Source organism: Cololabis saira, chromosome 19 (assembly GCF_033807715.1).
Source record: "Cololabis saira isolate AMF1-May2022 chromosome 19, fColSai1.1, whole genome shotgun sequence".
Lineage (NCBI taxonomy): Eukaryota > Metazoa > Chordata > Actinopteri > Beloniformes > Belonidae > Cololabis > Cololabis saira.
In genome coordinates, this window is record NC_084605.1 from 28,423,708 (window position 1) to 28,442,321 (window position 18,614).

The 18,614-nt window shown below is 44.1% G+C and overlaps 2 protein-coding genes across 2 annotated transcripts in view; one reads left to right on the forward strand and one right to left on the reverse strand.

Annotated features, from left to right (window-relative positions):
* The window catches only part of LOC133419589 (CDP-diacylglycerol--glycerol-3-phosphate 3-phosphatidyltransferase, mitochondrial), a 50,069-nt gene extending 44,728 nt beyond the window's left edge, over nucleotides 1-5,341 (reverse strand). The window contains exon 1 of the mRNA XM_061708842.1: nucleotides 5,224-5,341. Within this exon, the coding sequence (XP_061564826.1) occupies nucleotides 5,224-5,339 (116 nt within the window). The 5' untranslated portion in view covers nucleotides 5,340-5,341. The remainder of the gene's footprint in view (nucleotides 1-5,223) is intronic.
* A 3,640-nt stretch (nucleotides 5,342-8,981) lies between these two features.
* Nucleotides 8,982-14,284, forward strand: socs3b (suppressor of cytokine signaling 3b). The gene is made up of 3 exons (XM_061708882.1): nucleotides 8,982-9,226; nucleotides 9,660-10,017; nucleotides 10,109-14,284. The coding sequence occupies exons 2-3, from the start codon at nucleotides 9,922-9,924 to the stop codon at nucleotides 10,664-10,666; spliced, it is 654 nt and encodes a 217-aa protein (XP_061564866.1). The 5' UTR covers nucleotides 8,982-9,226; nucleotides 9,660-9,921; the 3' UTR covers nucleotides 10,667-14,284.
* Nucleotides 14,285-18,614: the final 4,330 nt, after the last annotated feature.

Here is an 18,614-nt window from a genome sequence, read left to right on the forward strand (position 1 = left end):
TTAGACATACGAATCGATTTTTAAGAATTAATATGAGAATCGATTTAGAATCGGAAAATCGATTTTTTCAACACAGGCCTACTTGGTGCCAAGCAGAACAAACGGTAACTCTGATGTGCATTTGGCTGCAATCACAGATGATCCCAAACTGTTTGACTTATGCATCAGGTGAGTCATTTTCACTCCGGCGGCCGCCAATCTTACTTCCGTTATGCAGATTTGCGTAATACATCAGCGGTTTATTTAAGTGAATCACATTTCCAGCTTGGCTGTCCAAAGTAAAACCTACTAGATGTTGACACTTCTGAGGGCAGTCGAACCGGGAACCAGCTCCACTATCAATTTGCTTTCTGAATTCTCTTTTAGTTAAATCTAAGTCCCCCAGTTTAACTTCAGGGGTGATGTGTCTAGTTGGTCCAAATGCCAACTACGTTCAGATTTACCAGAAATGAATTAACGTATCCATGATGAGTAAATATATTAGAGTGCACGTCTTTTGTCACTCCCGCCCAACTGCACAATGAACTCGTGGCCACATTGATCGAACACAGTTAACCACAACCATGACTGTGGCCATCACCGGCTGATCGTCAGAAGTCTTTCTAATAAACTCCTGCATATTGATTACAACTAATTACCCTGTGAGCTGCGGTTTGAGTCCAGTCACAAACACTCGTGGAACTCATAGTCATAAAAACATTAAGAAACACAATGTCCTCGTGTCCGCACCGTTAACGGCACATTATCTCATCTATGAAACAGAACTTCCAGCTCAAGGGAGCGTTTACTACAAGTTGTAAAAGGCAGAACAGTGTGACAGGAAATAAGAGCAACACTTTTAAACATTACCTCTGCCTACAGTTACATAAGAGTCTTTATGATAAGATGTTAGAGTAAATATTTAATCCACGAGAAGAATGCAGGTAGGTGGGAGGGAAATATGCTCTTGATGGACCGGTGACCTACGCCGCCTCAGGACTGATAACAGTAGAGACCCGTTCCACGATGAAGCAAAAAGAAAATGAATCGATGGATATGTTCATCTACAACAACATATTTTTAGTATCCTCTAAACAGTATTATTTAATTAGTTATTTGATGACCCATATAAATGAGTAAGCTTCCTTTCAGGGTCATGGGCTACTCTGACAATGCAGGGCATTGGTGAGTTAATTCAATGAATAGAAAAGCCGTTTGGTATGTGACTGCTCCCTCTTGATGTGAAGCATGTGATTCAAAAACATCTCATTACATCCTTAAAGGATTTACATCCTCATTCTTGCAACAGATGCACAATCTGTTCATTCAGTAAACTGGAAAAGCTGGGTTTTTTATTATCGTTTGTCATTTTTTAAATGTTGATTGATTAGGGCTCCCATTCCATATGGGTACCATCTGATTTCAGTAAGATATGCAACATCACGGGTTTAACTACACACAGACAACATCTCGAGTGGATCAAAACACAAAGTTATCACAATATTGTTCAAAATTCTGACGTAACATTCAAATGTTTTTTTTGATGCACTTCAAATGTTTACTACTGTCTGCTGATAACGTCTCAATGTGGAAATCTTAAAGGATCGCTAACATTTACTCTAATTCATATGCAACATAGAAGAGCATCTGATCCCTAATGAATTCACTTCTCGCACAAATGATCGGCTTGTTACGGTCTGACTTGCTGTTGAAGTTCATTTAAAAAGGTGTTAAATGGTCAAGTCAATCGGGTTCTTCCACACCGAATTGAAAAAGCAAACGATCAACAACTTTTTGTGGATCTGACATTCAAACATCTGCAGTTTCATGCTCAGGCAGGCAAAACCGAGCCTTCCCAAAACTGTCGTCAAAACGTTGGAAGCATGCCACCGTCAGAAAACACCGTAGCATCGTAACCGCCCTCAACTTAGGGCCAAACACGTACACAGGTACGCAGACAAGGGGATCCAGATCGCTGTGACCAAACACCTGACTGAATGGCGACATCGGTGGATATAAAGAAGTCTTTGTCCTCAAGATGACTGTTGTATTAGGGTTTAAATATTTCAGGAAATGATGCGGAGCGTTTACCGTACGGGAAACACAACATACAAAAGATACATCATGCTGGTTTGAATTTCAAGCTCCAGCCAGTTTTTGTGACCAAATGGTTTCCTTTTGGGAAACCGGCGTTATATACAGAAGATTAACTTGTCTCCAAAGTCCAGCAACGTTTACGGTTGGGCTTTGAACGTTTCGTAATAAGGTCCACATGGGGGATACCTGGAAAACTGGCAGTAATAAGTGTGATCAAAACCCAGCTGATGTAATTACTAATACATTGGTATATAACTCTGGGAGTGATATATGACAACATTCCGACTCAAGTGTTTACTAGTATAACTTGTGACTACTACTGGAATTTCTAATTATTGATCTAAGAAATAATTATTAATCTCTAGATAACCCATTTCGGTTTCGTTTTCATTTTATTTTCTTATTTAAGTTTACATTCATTGCACTACTATTACTTTTTTGTTATGTCACTATATTAGTATCTTTTTATTTTTATTTATTTACTATTTATATTATTTATTTTATTTTTTATTTTTTTTTGCTATTCCCAACGGAAAATGAATGATGATAACCGTGGGGGGAGGGATGGGGAGAGGGAGGGGAAAAAAATGTATGTTCTGTTTTGCTCTGTATTGTGGAAACAATCTGCCAATAAAAACATATATCAAAAAAAAAAAAACCCAGTTGATGAATCAAGCAGGTTTTATAAAATGAACAATATTATGAAAGATGGGTCAGCAGCGTGTTCGATGTTAAAGGTGACAGGAGACAAAAAACTGAAGTGGGTGACCTTAAGTTGAGAGATTTCCGGCCACGTTCTTATCGCGGCGGGTTACTTTGACATTTTCATGTCACTTTTATCAGAGAGGAACCTTCTCTAGCAAAATGGGGGGTTGGAGGCCATTTGTAATTCAAATAAGATGTAAAAAGTAGCCTATTTGTTATTATGTCTTGCCGCTTTTAATGTCAATGTAAAGCACTTTGAATTACCTTGTGTTGAATTGTGCTATATAAATAATTTTTCCTTGCCTTGCCTTGCCTTTAATGCCAAAAGGAAACAGCTTAGTTTAGATAACTTAAAAACTTTTATCTACACATTGTATCTTTATATTGTACCTTTATTTATCTCACTGTTAATACGCTGCATTTTTTCCTACGGTATCTTTCACACAAAATTCTTAACAGTAAAAGACTTCTTTCTGTCACCAGTTTTACAGGACATTTGGAACATAATCCTGCCTTATCTACTGGAGTATGAATCTAAATACTCCAGTGTTTTTTTTATATGCGTGTCATTTTTACAACTTTTTGGACACCTAAACATCAGTTGTACAAAAAGTAGAAAATGGATTTGATTGGTTGAGGAAGGCTCCCGCTGAGTGACAGGACCTACACATATTCAAGAGCTGCTCTAATACTCTGAATACTATGAAAAAGTTTTATTTTTCCATCTCTTCAAGGATCAGATACTGTGGAATATCTTCTATGAAAGAACAAGACACTCCCTCCCAAATGTATTTACAGACATAAGATGATACGGCATGCTTGAGGTCAGGAGAGGGACTCTGAGCAGACACTTTTATTCGAGAAATACTGTACATATCTTAGGCTTACATTTCTTCCATTCATCAATTTAAGTGACAGACTTGGGGATTTTTATACTGACGTATCTTTGTTTGTACAACCTTCATGAGATAACACAGTAAGAACAAACAGAGCAAAGTATCTGAGGTGTTTATCAGATTATCTTTGTGCTGCAGATGTCTCTTCTGAAGCCCTTTGCCATGTTTCATTGACATCAGGAGGTCATGATTACGTTATTTGACCGCAAATTACGTTTCTTTAAACTGGTGACAATCGTGCCTAGACGTTGTTCTCCAGCAAAGAAATTCAAAAGCACAATCGTTACCACATAAGTGAAGATTTTCTTTTTTCCTGCACTTCATGAGCATTTAGCAGGTTTCAACTCTTGCGAGTGACGGTCCACTGCCGAGTCTTTTCATCATGCTGCAGGTCGAGACATCGACGGTTTAAACCCAGAAACCAGTTTTACTGGAAGGAACGCAAATACCGGTATTCTTCTGTCAACAAGTCAAACAACGTGTTTTCTGTTCGGACGAGAAGAAAATCTCCCGAGTGAAAACATGTGATGTCTGACGAGAAAGAAAAACCACTCCGTCTGTAAACGCAGGTGTCCTTAGACCTGCTGATCAGAGTGATGGATACCTGCTGATCACAGTGATACTTGCTGATCACAGTGATAGATACCTGCTGATCAGAATGATGGATACCTGCTGATCACAGTGATACTTGCTGATCACAGTGATAGATACCTGCTGATCAGAGTGATGGATACCTGCTGATCATTAATAGATACCTGCTGATCAGAGTGATACTTGCTGATCAGAGTGATAGATACCTGCTGATCAGAGTGATGGATACCTGCTGATCAGAGTGATAGATACCTGCTGATCAGAGTGATGGATACTTGCTGATCAGAGTGATAGATACCTGCTGATCAGAGTGATAGATACCTGCTGATCAGAGTGATGGATACTTGCTGATCAGAGTGATAGATACTTGCTGATCAGTGATGGATACCTGCTGATCAGAGTGATGGATACCTGCTGATCAGAATGGTGGATACCTCCTGATCAGAATGGTGGATACCTCCTGATCAGAGTGATACTTGCTGATCAGAGTGATAGATACCTGCTGATCAGAGGGATAGATACCTGCTGATCATTAATAAATACCTGCTGATCATTAATAAATACCTGCTGATCATTAATAGATAGCTGCTGATCATTAATAGATAGCTGCTGATCAGAGGGATGGACTGACAGGTTTGAGGCTGATTGATCACTGATAGCTGCTGATCAGAGTGATGGATGACAGGTTTGAGGCTGATTGATCACTGACGCCGATGCTTCAGAACGAGGACACAGCGTCCCGACACCGACCTACGGAGAATCTCCCTGCACATTAGTCGCCGTTAGTCGTCTGGTGAGTTTTTAACTTCGTTTTTCTCTCGAAGCAAAGTTATTGATCTGTCCGATAATGGACGCATTAGCAGGACAGGACGGCGCTGACACAAACGACAAAAACGACCCCAAAAGGCAGATTTGTGGCGGTGTCCGTGTGTGAGCGGTGACCCGCCCCTCTCACCCTCGTCTCCGGTCCCGGATGCGGAACAGCCGGTCCGTTATGCGGGTAAACACGCCGGCCATGGCCGGGGAGTACACGGACTGGATCAACCTCCTGCAGGACATGGGAGCCGCCATTACTGCCGTTTGTTTGGAAAAACTTTATTGACACCGCCGTCAGTTCACAAACACGCTGCTGGATTTTCAGAATATTAGTCTGGAGTTGATTTACATAGATATGTATTGACGTACATTTGATAAGAAAGCAAGACACATTTGACTGCACATATCAAGTTTATTTGAATTAAATCAACAAATACAAAATTCAAATTAATGAAAAATATTAAAAAAAAGGTTCCCAGTGGTCATCCTGCAAACTTTATTAAAACATGTAATTTACACAATAAAAGCCTGAGTAAAATGTACACGCAGACAAGTACTGCAAGAATAGTAGGACCATATCCCATAATAATGTGAAATGTTTATTGCTCTAATCATGTTTGAACAATATACTATCACATTCAGGGGTGCAGATCCGATGTCAGGATTGGGGGGACACCAACGTGATTTTAATTTAAAACATTTTGCCAATATGCAACTCATACCATGCCATAAATTGGTAATGGCTCGCCAAAAAATACTGCACAGCCTGTCGCTGATCCACCAATTGATTATTGAAAAGGCTTCATTGAAAACAGACGCATACGCCTGGGAAGAGGCAGGAAAACAGCGGAGAAGTGAGCCACATGTTGGCTACAGGCAGTTACGAATGTAAACTGAACGTTGACAAAAAGTCATTGTCGTGCCCGTCAAAAATTAAAAAAAATATTATTAATAGCAACAAGCTGAGAACGGCCAATGAGCTTCAGCAGCAGCTCAAGAACGGGACCTTTGATGAATCGTTCATTACAGTCTCAGTATCCTTGGTGTCGGTTTAGATCAGGGCTCGGCAACCCTCTTTAGCGCCGCCCTAGTGGCTCCTTGAGCTTTTTCAGAAATGTTTGACCTTTTTCTTCCTTTCTTTCTTTTTTTTCCTTTATTCCTTTTTTTTATCTTTTTTTTCCCTTTTTTCCTCTTTTTTCTTCTTTTTTCTCTTTCTTTTTTTCTTCTTTTTTTCCTTTATTTTGTCTTTTTTCCTTTTTTTCTCCTTTTTTCTCTTTTTTCCTCTTTTTTCTTCTTTTTTCTCTCCTTTATTTCGTCTTTTTTTTCTCCTTTTTTTCTCCTTTTTCTTTTTTTCTCTTTTTTTCCTATTTTTTCTTCTTTTTTTCCTTTATTTCGTCTTTTTTTCCTTTTTTTCTCTTTTTTCGTACTTTTTCCTTTCCTTTTTAATCTCAACATTTCCACTTTTTTCTCAAAGTGCATAATAAATAAATAAATATTCCCCCACTAATAACTAATATAGATACATGCAGCATGTGTTTCTTCATTCTAAGGCTTATACAAGACTTTATAAATATTAATTCAGACTCTGTACACCTCAAAATGCACCGGGGATGTATTATTTTTTTAGAAATATATTTTTAATAAATATTCTACATATTCAACCTTTAAGTCTGAAAATACATTTGTTCAATTTTGAATAATTTAGGGTATTTTTACTGGGGGGGACAATTCATGTTTTTCAGAAATTGGGGGGGACATGTCCCCCCCGTCCCCCCCGGGATCTGCACCCATGATCACATTCTTACAATAGGCCTATAAATGCTGGATTTTAACATGGAAAGTTTTGTTTCTCTTACAACATGATTGTAACCAGATTTGTACAAACTTATAAAAGATATTGTTTGTAAAATAAACTTTTCTTTGACTGTGGTGGCAGCTCCATGCTTCTGTACTGCTGCCAGCAAGTGATTAATGGCTCCATGTGACCTGTGAACGTCTGATCCCAGCCGGCAGTGCAGCCTGTCCGTTGTGCAGGTGATTTTTTTCTCCCACTGACAGATGAGTGACTTTGTCAACAGCACATGTGCGTGGAACATAGTTACTTATTATTATCCGGTTATGACACTGCTGTCAGAGCGGTGTGGGTAGATTTATGATGCAGTTGTCCATCCGAAATAGTTTTATTTTTATAAAAACAATAAAAACATGAACAGCTTTCTTAATTTACTTCTATAATATCCTACTTACAAGTGTTTTGTGCTTCTACATTTTGGAGGGTAGTGTTGTAGTTTTCATTCTGCAGCTGTTCTTTGTTTAAAATAACCACTACTTCTGTGAGATTGTTTACTTTCCTATACTTTGCCCGTGTTCGATTTATGAAAATGAGATATGAAATATGTCAGTGTGCTGAAACATTATTTGCTTGTTTAAATCTTTTATTTAAGAAACTGTTGTACCACAAGCTATTTTCTCAAGGTGGGTAAGTTACATGCAGTTATTTTGTCCTCTGTGGATGTTTGCTTACTTGCACAAATTGTTTATTTTAAAATTGTATTTTTTTTTTCATTGATAAAATCATAATGAAAGCTCTTTTCATGCCCGACCCAACAGCGTATAAAACCTTTGATATAAACTGTTATTAATAATCTGCCATAATGACAGAAATGCACTAGCAAAGTTTAGCATAGGTGGGTAAGACCTTTAATCTGTTCACTAATAGTGTAATAACAGGTCATATGAACATATAAAACATCAAATTGCTGCTAACAAACAATGTATTAAATTAAGTTTTAACAGCTGAGAATACTTTCCTCTTTTTGTATTTGGATAATTTTTCTGTAAGTCCTATTACCGGTATGCAGGATTTTCTTTTGTATACCAGATTTTCAGGTCAGACTCAGTGGAAGGCATACATAACATCGCTGTGTTGCTCAAGAGCACTTACGGTAAGTCAGATTCTTCCTGACAAAGCATGACAACCCGAGGGAGTTTATCTTTTCAGTTTACCAGCTTGCAGACGAGTGTCTCAGATATGAATTGTTTGCAGCATTTTAAAGGACTGTGGTGAAAACGAGATGAAAGCCTGGAGCCTTTGATGCAGAAATATGCAACCAATGTGCAACAACTTTATCTTAAGTTAAGGCTTAATTTATTCAACCTCAGCAGAGATATTTATACGTTGCGGCAGCAGTGCTAAGATTACAGAAATAAAACAAAAAATAAATAAAAATGAACTGCATAACTAAGCAAATACACGTTTGAGGTACTTTGAGTTTATTTAACTATAATTTTTTGGGACAGTTACAGCAGTTTCAACTTATTTAAAAAAGAAATGCATTCCTTAGGATATCTGTGAAACAGAACTTGAAGTTTTAGTCTTTAATCGTTTATTGATATGTACGTCACAACGTTTTTTTAGATGCAGGGTCGGATTTTATATATATATATTATATATATATATATATATATATATATATATATATATATATATATATATATATATATATATATATATATATATATATATATATATATATATATACACACACAGTGCACGTGGATCACTTGCATATCTATAGATCTCCATAAATATTCATCAATGACAGATTTTCGTTCATTCATATTTACTTACATATTTAATAACGTGATCGTTTTGGTGCCATGTGTGCAGCTTGTAACTTTTTCACCTTGTCGAGAAAGGGACCCCGCCAATACCAGGAAACACTCCGGCAAAGGTCACGCTGATTATTTATTGGCAATCCGCCACGCGGGACCGAGCGCGCGAGCGGGAGCGCGCGCCTGTTTACTGGAAGCGGCCCTGAGCGGAGGGGGCGTGGCCTGACGAACATACGCGCTGGAAACAACCTCCAGTAACCTCCTCCCTCACACACACACACTCACACACACACACTCACACACGTACGGAGAGAGAGAGGCACACACACGGGATCTCTCCGGCAGCTATCACTTGCTGCCACATTCCTCCGCTCTCCAAATAAACCCACGGGCTTTGTTTTTTTGGATACTTATTTCTGATTTTAATGCCTGAGTTAATACTTCAGCCAGCACTACTTTCGGGTAGTTTGCGCATCTTTTTCCTGGGCGACGCACGGCTGCGGTCCGCGGCGGTGCACATCCGCGAGGTGAGTGGACCGGAGCAGCTCGCCGTTCAGGTGGACCGAGGGAAGTGGTGGAGGTGGGGGGAAATACGAGCAGTACGGCCGGGTGGGGGTGTTAAGGTCCCGGGGGGGGGGCAGGAGCTACCATATGGCGGCTCCTGCCCCCCCCCGCCGTCCTAGGGACACCTTTTCAGTCCCGGTGAAGCCGGACTAGACCCGCCGCCGTCCTCGTTGCGCCGACCGGAGGCGCCTGCAGGCGGTCCGGCTGCAGCCGGCCGGACTAAATATACCGGCTCCCGCATCGCTTACAGTCACAACTGGCTTTAACGGGGGTAAATTGAGATCCCCGCTGTGGCAAAGTGGCCATTTGTGCATGTCACAGCTTATGAAGGGGTGTAAGTTTCCTTGTTGTCATCTATATTTAGGTGGAGATGCCTAATGCTGCTGTCTCCTCCAGCTGTGTTTAGGTGCTCTCTCCCAGCCTCTCTCTGGATGCATCAGACTCCTCTTCCTCGGGGCCCTGGACCCGGCGTGTGACCCCGCCACCGCTGCCCGCCTCGTCCCCCTCCGCCTCTCCCCCCTCGCTGCCGGGCTCTCCTCCTCCTGCTCCGCCTGTGCACCCCCAGGCTCCTGCTCGGGGCCCCCTGCCTCTGGACCGGTGGGCCGAGGCAGGGGGCCATGGCGCCACGCTAGTCCTCAGAGGTCGCAGCCCCCTCGCCATGAGCAGCGCGTCCCCTTCAGACGGCAGGGTTCAGGGGTCACATTGCACCCCGCTTCACTATAAACCCTTCAGCTCGCACGAACACTACCAGCAGGTGAGTCCCGTGTGGCGTTCTAGAGACAAGGCTGTGAGTTTATCTTGTCTGGTAACACATGATGATGGCCAACCTTCTCTCCCCGTTTCAGGTGATGCGTGCTCTGCATAAGCTCAAGGAGAGTGGCTTTTACTGGGGGGCCGTTGGGGGCCGTGAAGCCAGCTCCCTGCTGCGCTCGGAGCCCCCCGGCACTTTCCTGATCCGCGACTCCTCGGACCACCACCACTTCTTCACCCTGTCGGTGCAGACGGCCCGGGGGACGAAGAACCTCCGCATCCACAGTGAGGGAAGCGGCTTCTTCCTCCAGCCGGACCCCCAAAACACCCAGGAGCTCCCGCAGTTCGACTGTGTGCTGAAACTCATCGCGCACTACATGGGCAAGGGTCCGGATACGGGAAGGACCCGAGACGCTGCCGCCGGGGGACATTCGGGGGAGACGAAAGCCAAGGGGCGCAATGTTTATCTGATCCACACGGATGGAGAGAAAATCCCCCTGGAGTTACAGCGACCTCTCCTCACGTCGCTCTCATCCCTGCAGCACATGTGCAGGAGGACGCTGAACAGTGGAGGTCTGGGGCTGCCGGAGCAGAGCCAGCAGCTCCCGCACACCATCCGAGACTTCCTGGAGGACTATGACGCTCCGATATGACTGACAGGAACTGCAGACGTTCCCGCTACGCGGACCCGGTGCCCGGAGGACAGCACAGATCTGTTCTCAGCACCCGCGAGAAACAGTCGCGCCACCAGACACAGACCAGACTGAGTCTTAGATACTAACATGCGGTCAGTTTTCCATAACGGCCAGAATAGGATGGTTGCATTTCTTGTTTTCCTTTTTTTTCTTTTTTTTTAACTGATAGACAATATCTAGCTACAGTCTTGGATGAGGGGTGTGATTTGGGTAACCAACGATTACCTCTTCCATTCTGCCTTTTGGTAAAACTGACCACTAGTTTGAGTGGCAGGTGAAGCCGGAGGTGGAACGCCAACGTTTCCTATGACTCACTCAGACGCAGAGCAATGCCTCGTAGACGATTAGCCCCGATGGTTGATGCAGTGACAGCAAAGGCATGATCGATACCCCGCCGGTGACCTCGGTGGTCGCCGGTCCGAGAGGCCGAGAGCGAGTGACTGGGGGAGGAGCTACAGAGGTCCCGGCGAGGGGCCCAGAGCACTGTATTTGATTGTCTGAGTGTGTGTGTGTGTGTGTGTGTTTGTGTGTTGTGGTCACGCACATATTTCCGTAGCATTTTCCCGCAAATGTGGCCACATAGAGGGGAGTGGGATGGCCATGCACGCTAGCTCCTCACACACCACACATGCACACAAACAGGTACAGGCCCACATGTGGGACACAAAAATAACAAAAACATTACAAAGCATTTTCTCTCTCTCTCCTGTTTGCTCCTCCTCCATTACCCTGCCCCCGTCCTTTTTTTTATGCATTTGTGCCGTGACACTGACAGAAAACAGACTCCTGTTGCAGAGACAAAAGCTTGTTACTGACACAAAAGGCTTTGGGTGGGACCAAAAAAACAAAAAAAAGCAGAACTTCTTTTCATCCTGACTGGGAGGAATAACGTCAGCGACACTGTAAAGCTCGTTGGGGACTGACGATGGGGACCACGGAGGTGGGGGGGTGAGACAAGGTGTTTGAACAAGGGAGAAGGATGAGCGGGAAATGGGATTAGGAAAGGGAAATGGAGGAGGACGGAGCCCCGGGGTGGCGGGGGAGGAGACATACTGGTACACAGCTTAACAACAACATTGATGTGATTGATGATAGGCTTCAACCGGGCAGCCAGCGTGAGAGAGAAGGTTTTGGTTGAGAGCCCGAGGTCAGCAAACGTACGCCTGCTCTCTTCCTCCCGGCTTTCTTACCCCATTCGTGATGGAGCTATGAGGAAACCGCTCTGTCCCTCTGCCTACCTGTTATTGTTACCTCTGGAGAAGGAGCAAACGGCCGGCTGTGCCTGCGTGAAAAGATCTCAAGACTCCCCCGATTCATTCATAGGAACAAAATGCCTTTTGCAACGCAAATCACGCAGACCCAGACTTGTCCTAGTTCTTTTGATTTCTTTTCATCCTTTTAAACGTTCCTCTGTTTTGTTTTGCCCGGTGCTCAGACTCACCTGCCATCCACATGGGAGTTGTAGCCTCTTTCCACCTCACAACATCCCCCCGAGCTCATCTGAGGCTGCACGGGATCAGGGCAGCCAATCACAGCATAGCAACACTCATTTGATTGTTTTTGTTTTTTGTTTCAAACAAAGGTCAAACCTGGGTCTTATTCTTTCACATCAACAAGTTTGTACATGTGCTGCAGCGGTGGACCACGTGTACGTGAATCATTTGTCTTTTATAAAGACTCGCAAAAAAAGGCTGGCCACTAGTCTGGCAAAATACAAGCTGTAATATCTGAAATGACAAAAGCATTACAAAAGAAAATGGAGAAAAAAAAGGAACGTTGCACATATTTATATTTCTAAAATATTTCAATAATTTATATTAAAGAGCACTATTTTTACAAAAGCCAATGCATTTGCCCTGTGTGTTACTTGGCTGTCTGTGTCTCTGCCTCCTCTACTGCTTCTCTTTTCTCCCTCTTGAGTCAATATTGACTGGAAGCTGTAACTTACTGTAATGTATTGTAAAGCAGTCTGTATTCCTGCAACTCCTGGCCTCACGACAAGATTATTTACTGACAAAATGGGTTTTCCTAGTTAAACAAAGCAGTGTTTATTCAGTCAGAGACTTTGGGAGCCGGAGGACGCGGTGCGGGGCAGATGCGTGTTCCCCCCGCAGGGTTAATGTCCACTTCTCCCTTCCCTGGGACCAGCATCATGAATGAGTTTCATAGGCGGCAGAAAATGTTTGGGAGAAGGTCGGAGGAGCGTTTACATGGCGTACAATAACAAAGGGATTCCCAGAAGCGCAGAGTTGACTCCGTCACACGTACCCACACAACCTTTGACACAGCACTTACTGTGTGGAAAGCTGAGTTTGGGCTGGACCTAACGGGAAAGGAATGCAGCAGGGTTTTATACATCCTGCACGACTGGCTGAGAGAGGATGGTGTCCTCTGGGGCTTCTCTCTGTGTGTGTGTGTGTGTGTGTGTGTGTGTGTGTGGGTCAGATAGGTGAAAGGGTCCACGCGGAGGAGATTTATGACGGTCTGTGGTTTTAGTGTACAGCCGGACGCATAAGTGGTCGGTCAAGCCAGATTGCTGTTGGTAAAATTAAGCAGGAGGTGAGGTGCTTCATTTCTTAGCCCCACCAACCCTCCACACACACACACACACACACACACACACACACACACGGTTCCCATTCCCTGCATACCTTGTGTTCTGTCTGAGGCGGGCTTCCAGGAAAGAGGCACTTTAATTGAGTTGAGTTTTTACGGCTTGCCTGGTGTTAGTGTGTGTATCAGAAGGAGCGAATGAAGTGTGATGGATGAAGGAGCACTGACGAGAAAAGATGTTTCGAAAAAAAAAAAAGCTAATTGACGCAGAAGGAGAATAAAGTTCAAGCAAAACAACAAAAGAAAGAGACTGAAATGAAGTGAAACTGCTGACGTTGATAGGCGACGTTACATTTCATTTTTACTGTTTTGTGTTGCAGTTTACGCGTTGATTCGGTGTATTTCTGTCATTTATGAGATCTATGGTTCTTTTATCCTGTTTTGCCACTTCATATCTGAATGAGTGTGAGGTGACATGATGTGTTTTCTGGAAGGAAAACTGAGTTGGCCCTTGACGCAGGTCGAGGAGAGGAACAGAAATGAATGAACCTTCTTCCCAAAAATCCAACCAGAATTATCCAGTTTTACACACATTGTCTAAATACGCCAGCTCAGCTCACTGTGACTCATTTTTCTTTCCTTTTTTCAATGTTCCCCATAGTTGTGTGATGAGTGGGGCTGGAATATGTTGCCCGTATCCTCATGAATCTCACACGCTCGTACCAGCTCTTTCCACTATGATTCATTTTTTGCGCGTCAGGACGCGCCGTGTCCAGCTCAACGGTTTGTCGGCGCTGCCCTGGACCCGGCCAAGCACAACACCCGGCCAAGAACAACACCCGGCCAAGCACAACACCCGGCCCTCAGAACAACTGCAGCTCCGCTTTGACAACAGTCCAAACATTCGAGCTGGGGCTCGGAGCGCATGTGCGCATGCGCGCAGCCGCCTTCAGCCCGGCGAGGAAACGAGACCCAGAGCTTTTTGTTACCCCAATTAATGTCCTGATTAAAATCTAAGCATCATCAACAGCTTCTTGTGTGTCTTATTAAGTCCCCGGGCTCCTGCCAGCCTCGGAGGCGGGGAGAATATGGAGGAGCTAGAAAAATGCCCCGCAAACTGAACTGCCAATCCCGAGCAGCCTTCCAGGAAAGGGCCTCCGGTCTGCTGATGAGTTCTTCCAGGAAGGCTCCTCCGCCGCCTGCATGGTCGGCCCCTCGTACAGCAAGACGTTTGCTTGGCCCATCAGTTCAAGTATTGTCACAGCCGCTTCTGATAAAGGCCGACCAGCTTCCAGGAAACCAGAGATTTTACCCTCCAGCATTCCTTCATTCCTGCGCCATCCGCGCGCGTGTGGAGTGCGCGGGGAGGGAGGGGGGTTAACGGGGACGCGGATCAATAAACCATATGGGAAGCGTGCAGGCGGGCGCATGCGCTCCGATCACGCGTGTCCGTGCCACGGTTTGCCAACCAGCTGATTGTGAAACATGTTGACACGAACGCAGTGAAATCCTATTTTTCTACTAAGCTGACTGTTCACCCTCCCGCGCCCCAATACCTCACACACGCGCGCATACTTTCTCCACAGCTCACAACACTCATTGTGGTTAATCTATTTTCACTCGGATCATCAGTGAAATGGTTTTCCCGTAACACCTGGACCGCCTCCCTCGTGGGTGTGCCTCCCTCCGACAGGAAGCAGATATAGAAACCCCGAGTGCAGGGACGAAGAGAAAAGGTAGAAACTGGTTGTGAGAGGCAGAGGTGGACAGAGTACTCGACCTCAGTACTTGAGTAAGAGTACAAATACTACTGGTCAAAATTTACTCCGTTACAAGTAAAAGTAACTCAGTCAAAATATTACTCGAGTAAGAGTAGAAAAGTACTTGCTTTTAAAGGTACTTAAGTATCCAAAAGTAAATTTACTTTAAGTAAAAGTAAGAGTAAGAGTAAGAGTAAATTTCTTATTTTCCACATCAGTAAATTACTATATTTTTTCTAAATTAATTTAAGGATCTTTTAACTCTTGTTTCTGAGAATTAACTCTTTGAAACCAGCTGCACTGATGTGCTGCTTTTAGAACCACAATGTTATATAAAACCTGCACAAACACCAAAAACAAATCAAATGAATGGGATCATAAGAGGACAGCAGATGATGCAGAGTTTATTAACAATCATGAACTGAAACCAAATGAACCTGCACCATCCAACTAAGTCTGGATCCCCCTCAAAGACCACTGCTTTACAAAAAACTACATCTCTGCTTTCAATAACTCAAATGCGGCTCTGTCTTGACAAACGCAGGCTACTTTGGCGGCATCGTTTTGAGGAGGCTTGACGTATTTCCGCTTTACATACATCCCAGTGGAGAGCGTGCACTGTGATAGGTCTCTTCCTTTGACAAAAACAGTTTGTGTCCAATAGGATTTTAGGGAAGAAGAAAAAAGAGCAGACCTGAAAGTAACGAGTACTTTTCAGCCTTCCTAGAAATGTACTCGAGTAAAAGTAAAAATATTTGTCTTGGAAATGTATTCAAGTAAGAGTAATAAGTACCAAAGAAATCTAATACTCAAGTAAAGTACAAATCCTCTGGATATGTACTTAAGTACAGTACTCAAGTAAATTTACTCCGTTACTGTCCACCACTGGAAACTGGTTGTGAGAGGCAGCTGCGAGGCATGTTGTCATAGGCACGGATGCATTGTTTAATCTAAGAGGGTTTCTTTTCCTTTCTTCCCCCCCTGTTTTGTGCTTTCCTCAGTCCTCGCAGCTGCACAAGCGAGACAGCAGAAAAAAAAAGCTCAAATGCCAAGTGGCTTACTGTAACAGCGTGGACGGGGACCAAACCCTGCAGCGCGCTCAGGTGTCGCTGCGCGTCCCCGCGGCGGCGCGTCCCCGCGGCACAGTGTGAATTTGACACTGCGTGTGCGCACAGACGCTCAAACTGAAGCGCCAACATGAGGCGCATATGTGGTGAGTGAGGGGTTTCTGGTCGTGAATGAATGCCTGTGAGCACACACGGAGGCAGATCCTGTAAGGAAATGCGGCAGGGCCACCAGTCTGCCCCAATAGAGAAGTCCCGCATTCATCAGCAGAGCTGTACGTGGGAGTTCAGGGCATAAAGTTCAGTCACTTTCAATCTCCATGTGTCCATTCACAAAGAGTAAGGTTGAAAACAAAGCGTATCTGCTTCCAGATCTGGTTCAGACAATAAATCGTATCTACTAAGCAGATAAGGTTATATAAAGACCAAAGCAGAATAATGTTTACGGTGCAGGCTGTCCATATGAGCACAGATGAAATGCAGAAGTCGAGATTGAGAAACTTTCTCTGATTTACCAACTCGGATTTCCAGCATGTTGTGACATTTTCTTTTATTTGTTTTTTTTTTTTTTTTTTTTTTGTCTGTACAATCGGAAATTCTGAGTTCCGCCTTGTGACTTATCGCCGCTTCAAAGTGTCGTAATAGTTCAAATTTTCCGGAGGTTACAGTACAGTTGAAACCTAAGCCTGTCTGGTTTTCTGATCTGTTTTTGAAAGAATGGAATATGGAAAAGGAGACCAAGTGATGCAGGAAAAAAATGAGGTAAAGGCGCAAAAACAAAGGAAGGGAAGATAAAGAGAAGACAGCTTGGGAACACTATGAGATGTTTCCGAGCAGGAATTAGTCACACTTAATGGTTTGTTTATATCAAGGTGAACCCGTGGACCTCATATACAATGTGTTATGCCTCTGATATCGTTTTTCCAAAGATAAGAGCAATGTCTTCAGGAAACCAAGGGATGGCCTCCCCCTGCTCTCCCTCAGCATCCTGGTCTGCCGTGGCACAAAAGGTCCGCGCTGCTTTCTAAGAAAAGGGAGATCCCGGGTGTCAGGAAGTTTAATCCTCTGATGCATCTAAACATCTGCACACAATTTAGTTTTGCAAATGTAGAAACGGTCAGATTCAAACAGGTTCTGATTAGGACTAATCCACGGAGGATGACGCGTGACTCAGCCGTGGTGCATGGGCTGCAGCTGTCAGCATCCCCAGAGCCACGCTGACCTAAAAACGCTTGTTTTCCCTCTGAAATAAGGTACAAGATCAACACTCATTGCTACAAAGGCTGACTTTATACCTGTCAGGACTCGGCCTGCATGGTTTATCCACATTACTGGACAGATAACAGCTGGGAAAGTGTGTGGAAGAGAGTCGGTCTGCAGCTGTCAGTCAGCAACGCACTAAAGAGGAAGCGACATCAAACAGGCTCCACTTTCCTTGATGTTTCCTTATCAATAGTGGTTTCCACAGTGGACGAGATCATTGACTGTCTCGTTTCCTTCCTGAACTCGCATATACAGCCGCGGTACCAGCGCCATGCAGACAAACACGTGGGCCGAGCCGAGCCCGGAACATCCTTCTGGGTTTGATCTGGTATCATTACAAAGTCTTGAAGGAGAAGTTCAACCTGACTGAAGCTGTCACTCAACACTGGAGAGGTCTCAGCAAGGATGCAGTCTGCAGCTTCCGGCCTTGTGTGCAACCCTGCTGCAGGCTCTTATCGTGCACGCGAGATTTCACCCTGCAGAACCCCGACTCGGTAAATACCAGCAACCATTGCTCAATTTCAATGTTCCTTTAACTGCAAAAGGCGTGCATGCAAACGCACATCCACGCACTCCCATTTTCAGCTTTTAAAAAAAAAAAAAACATGGAGGATCACGTCTGTTCCAGAAAGAGGAAAACAGGGGGTCTGTAATGTTCGTGCACCAAGCAGCATCTGAGAGCCAATCAGAAGGCTGCAGGAACACTGAGCCCCCCAAGTACTGCAGGTTTATAGGGCTCCGCTTCAGAGAAGTCACATGACTTCCCAGAGAGAGAAGGAGCGAGAGGGGAGAGAAGGAACGAGGCAATGTGGGGAGAGAGAAGGATAAATAGGAGGGGAGGGAGGGGGGGGGCGGGCGACCACATCACTGCGAGGGGTGAAGCGAAGGTCTGATAGATAAATAAATGTTGCAGATGGAGGGAGAAAAGGAGACAGATGTGCCACTTCTCAGAAGTGAAATTGTCCAGGATGGTCAGGTTTTATGGCATTAAATGAGAAACGGGTGACTGCACGAAGCGTGGCGTGAATGAGGACACGCACAGACGAGGGCTGGCTGCTGCAGAGGGAGATCTGATGGTCTGGTTAACTCTGCTGCCATCGCATAACAGCTATCTTTGCCACAGGGCATAGAAAGTCTGTTCACGCAGAACAAAACACAGGAAAGCAAAAAAAAAAAAAAACTCCTGTCCTGCATGAGCGATATTATCAAGATCTTCAGATGTTTTCTGAGTAGATCCTATTTGTTTATTTAGAGAAACAAATTTCT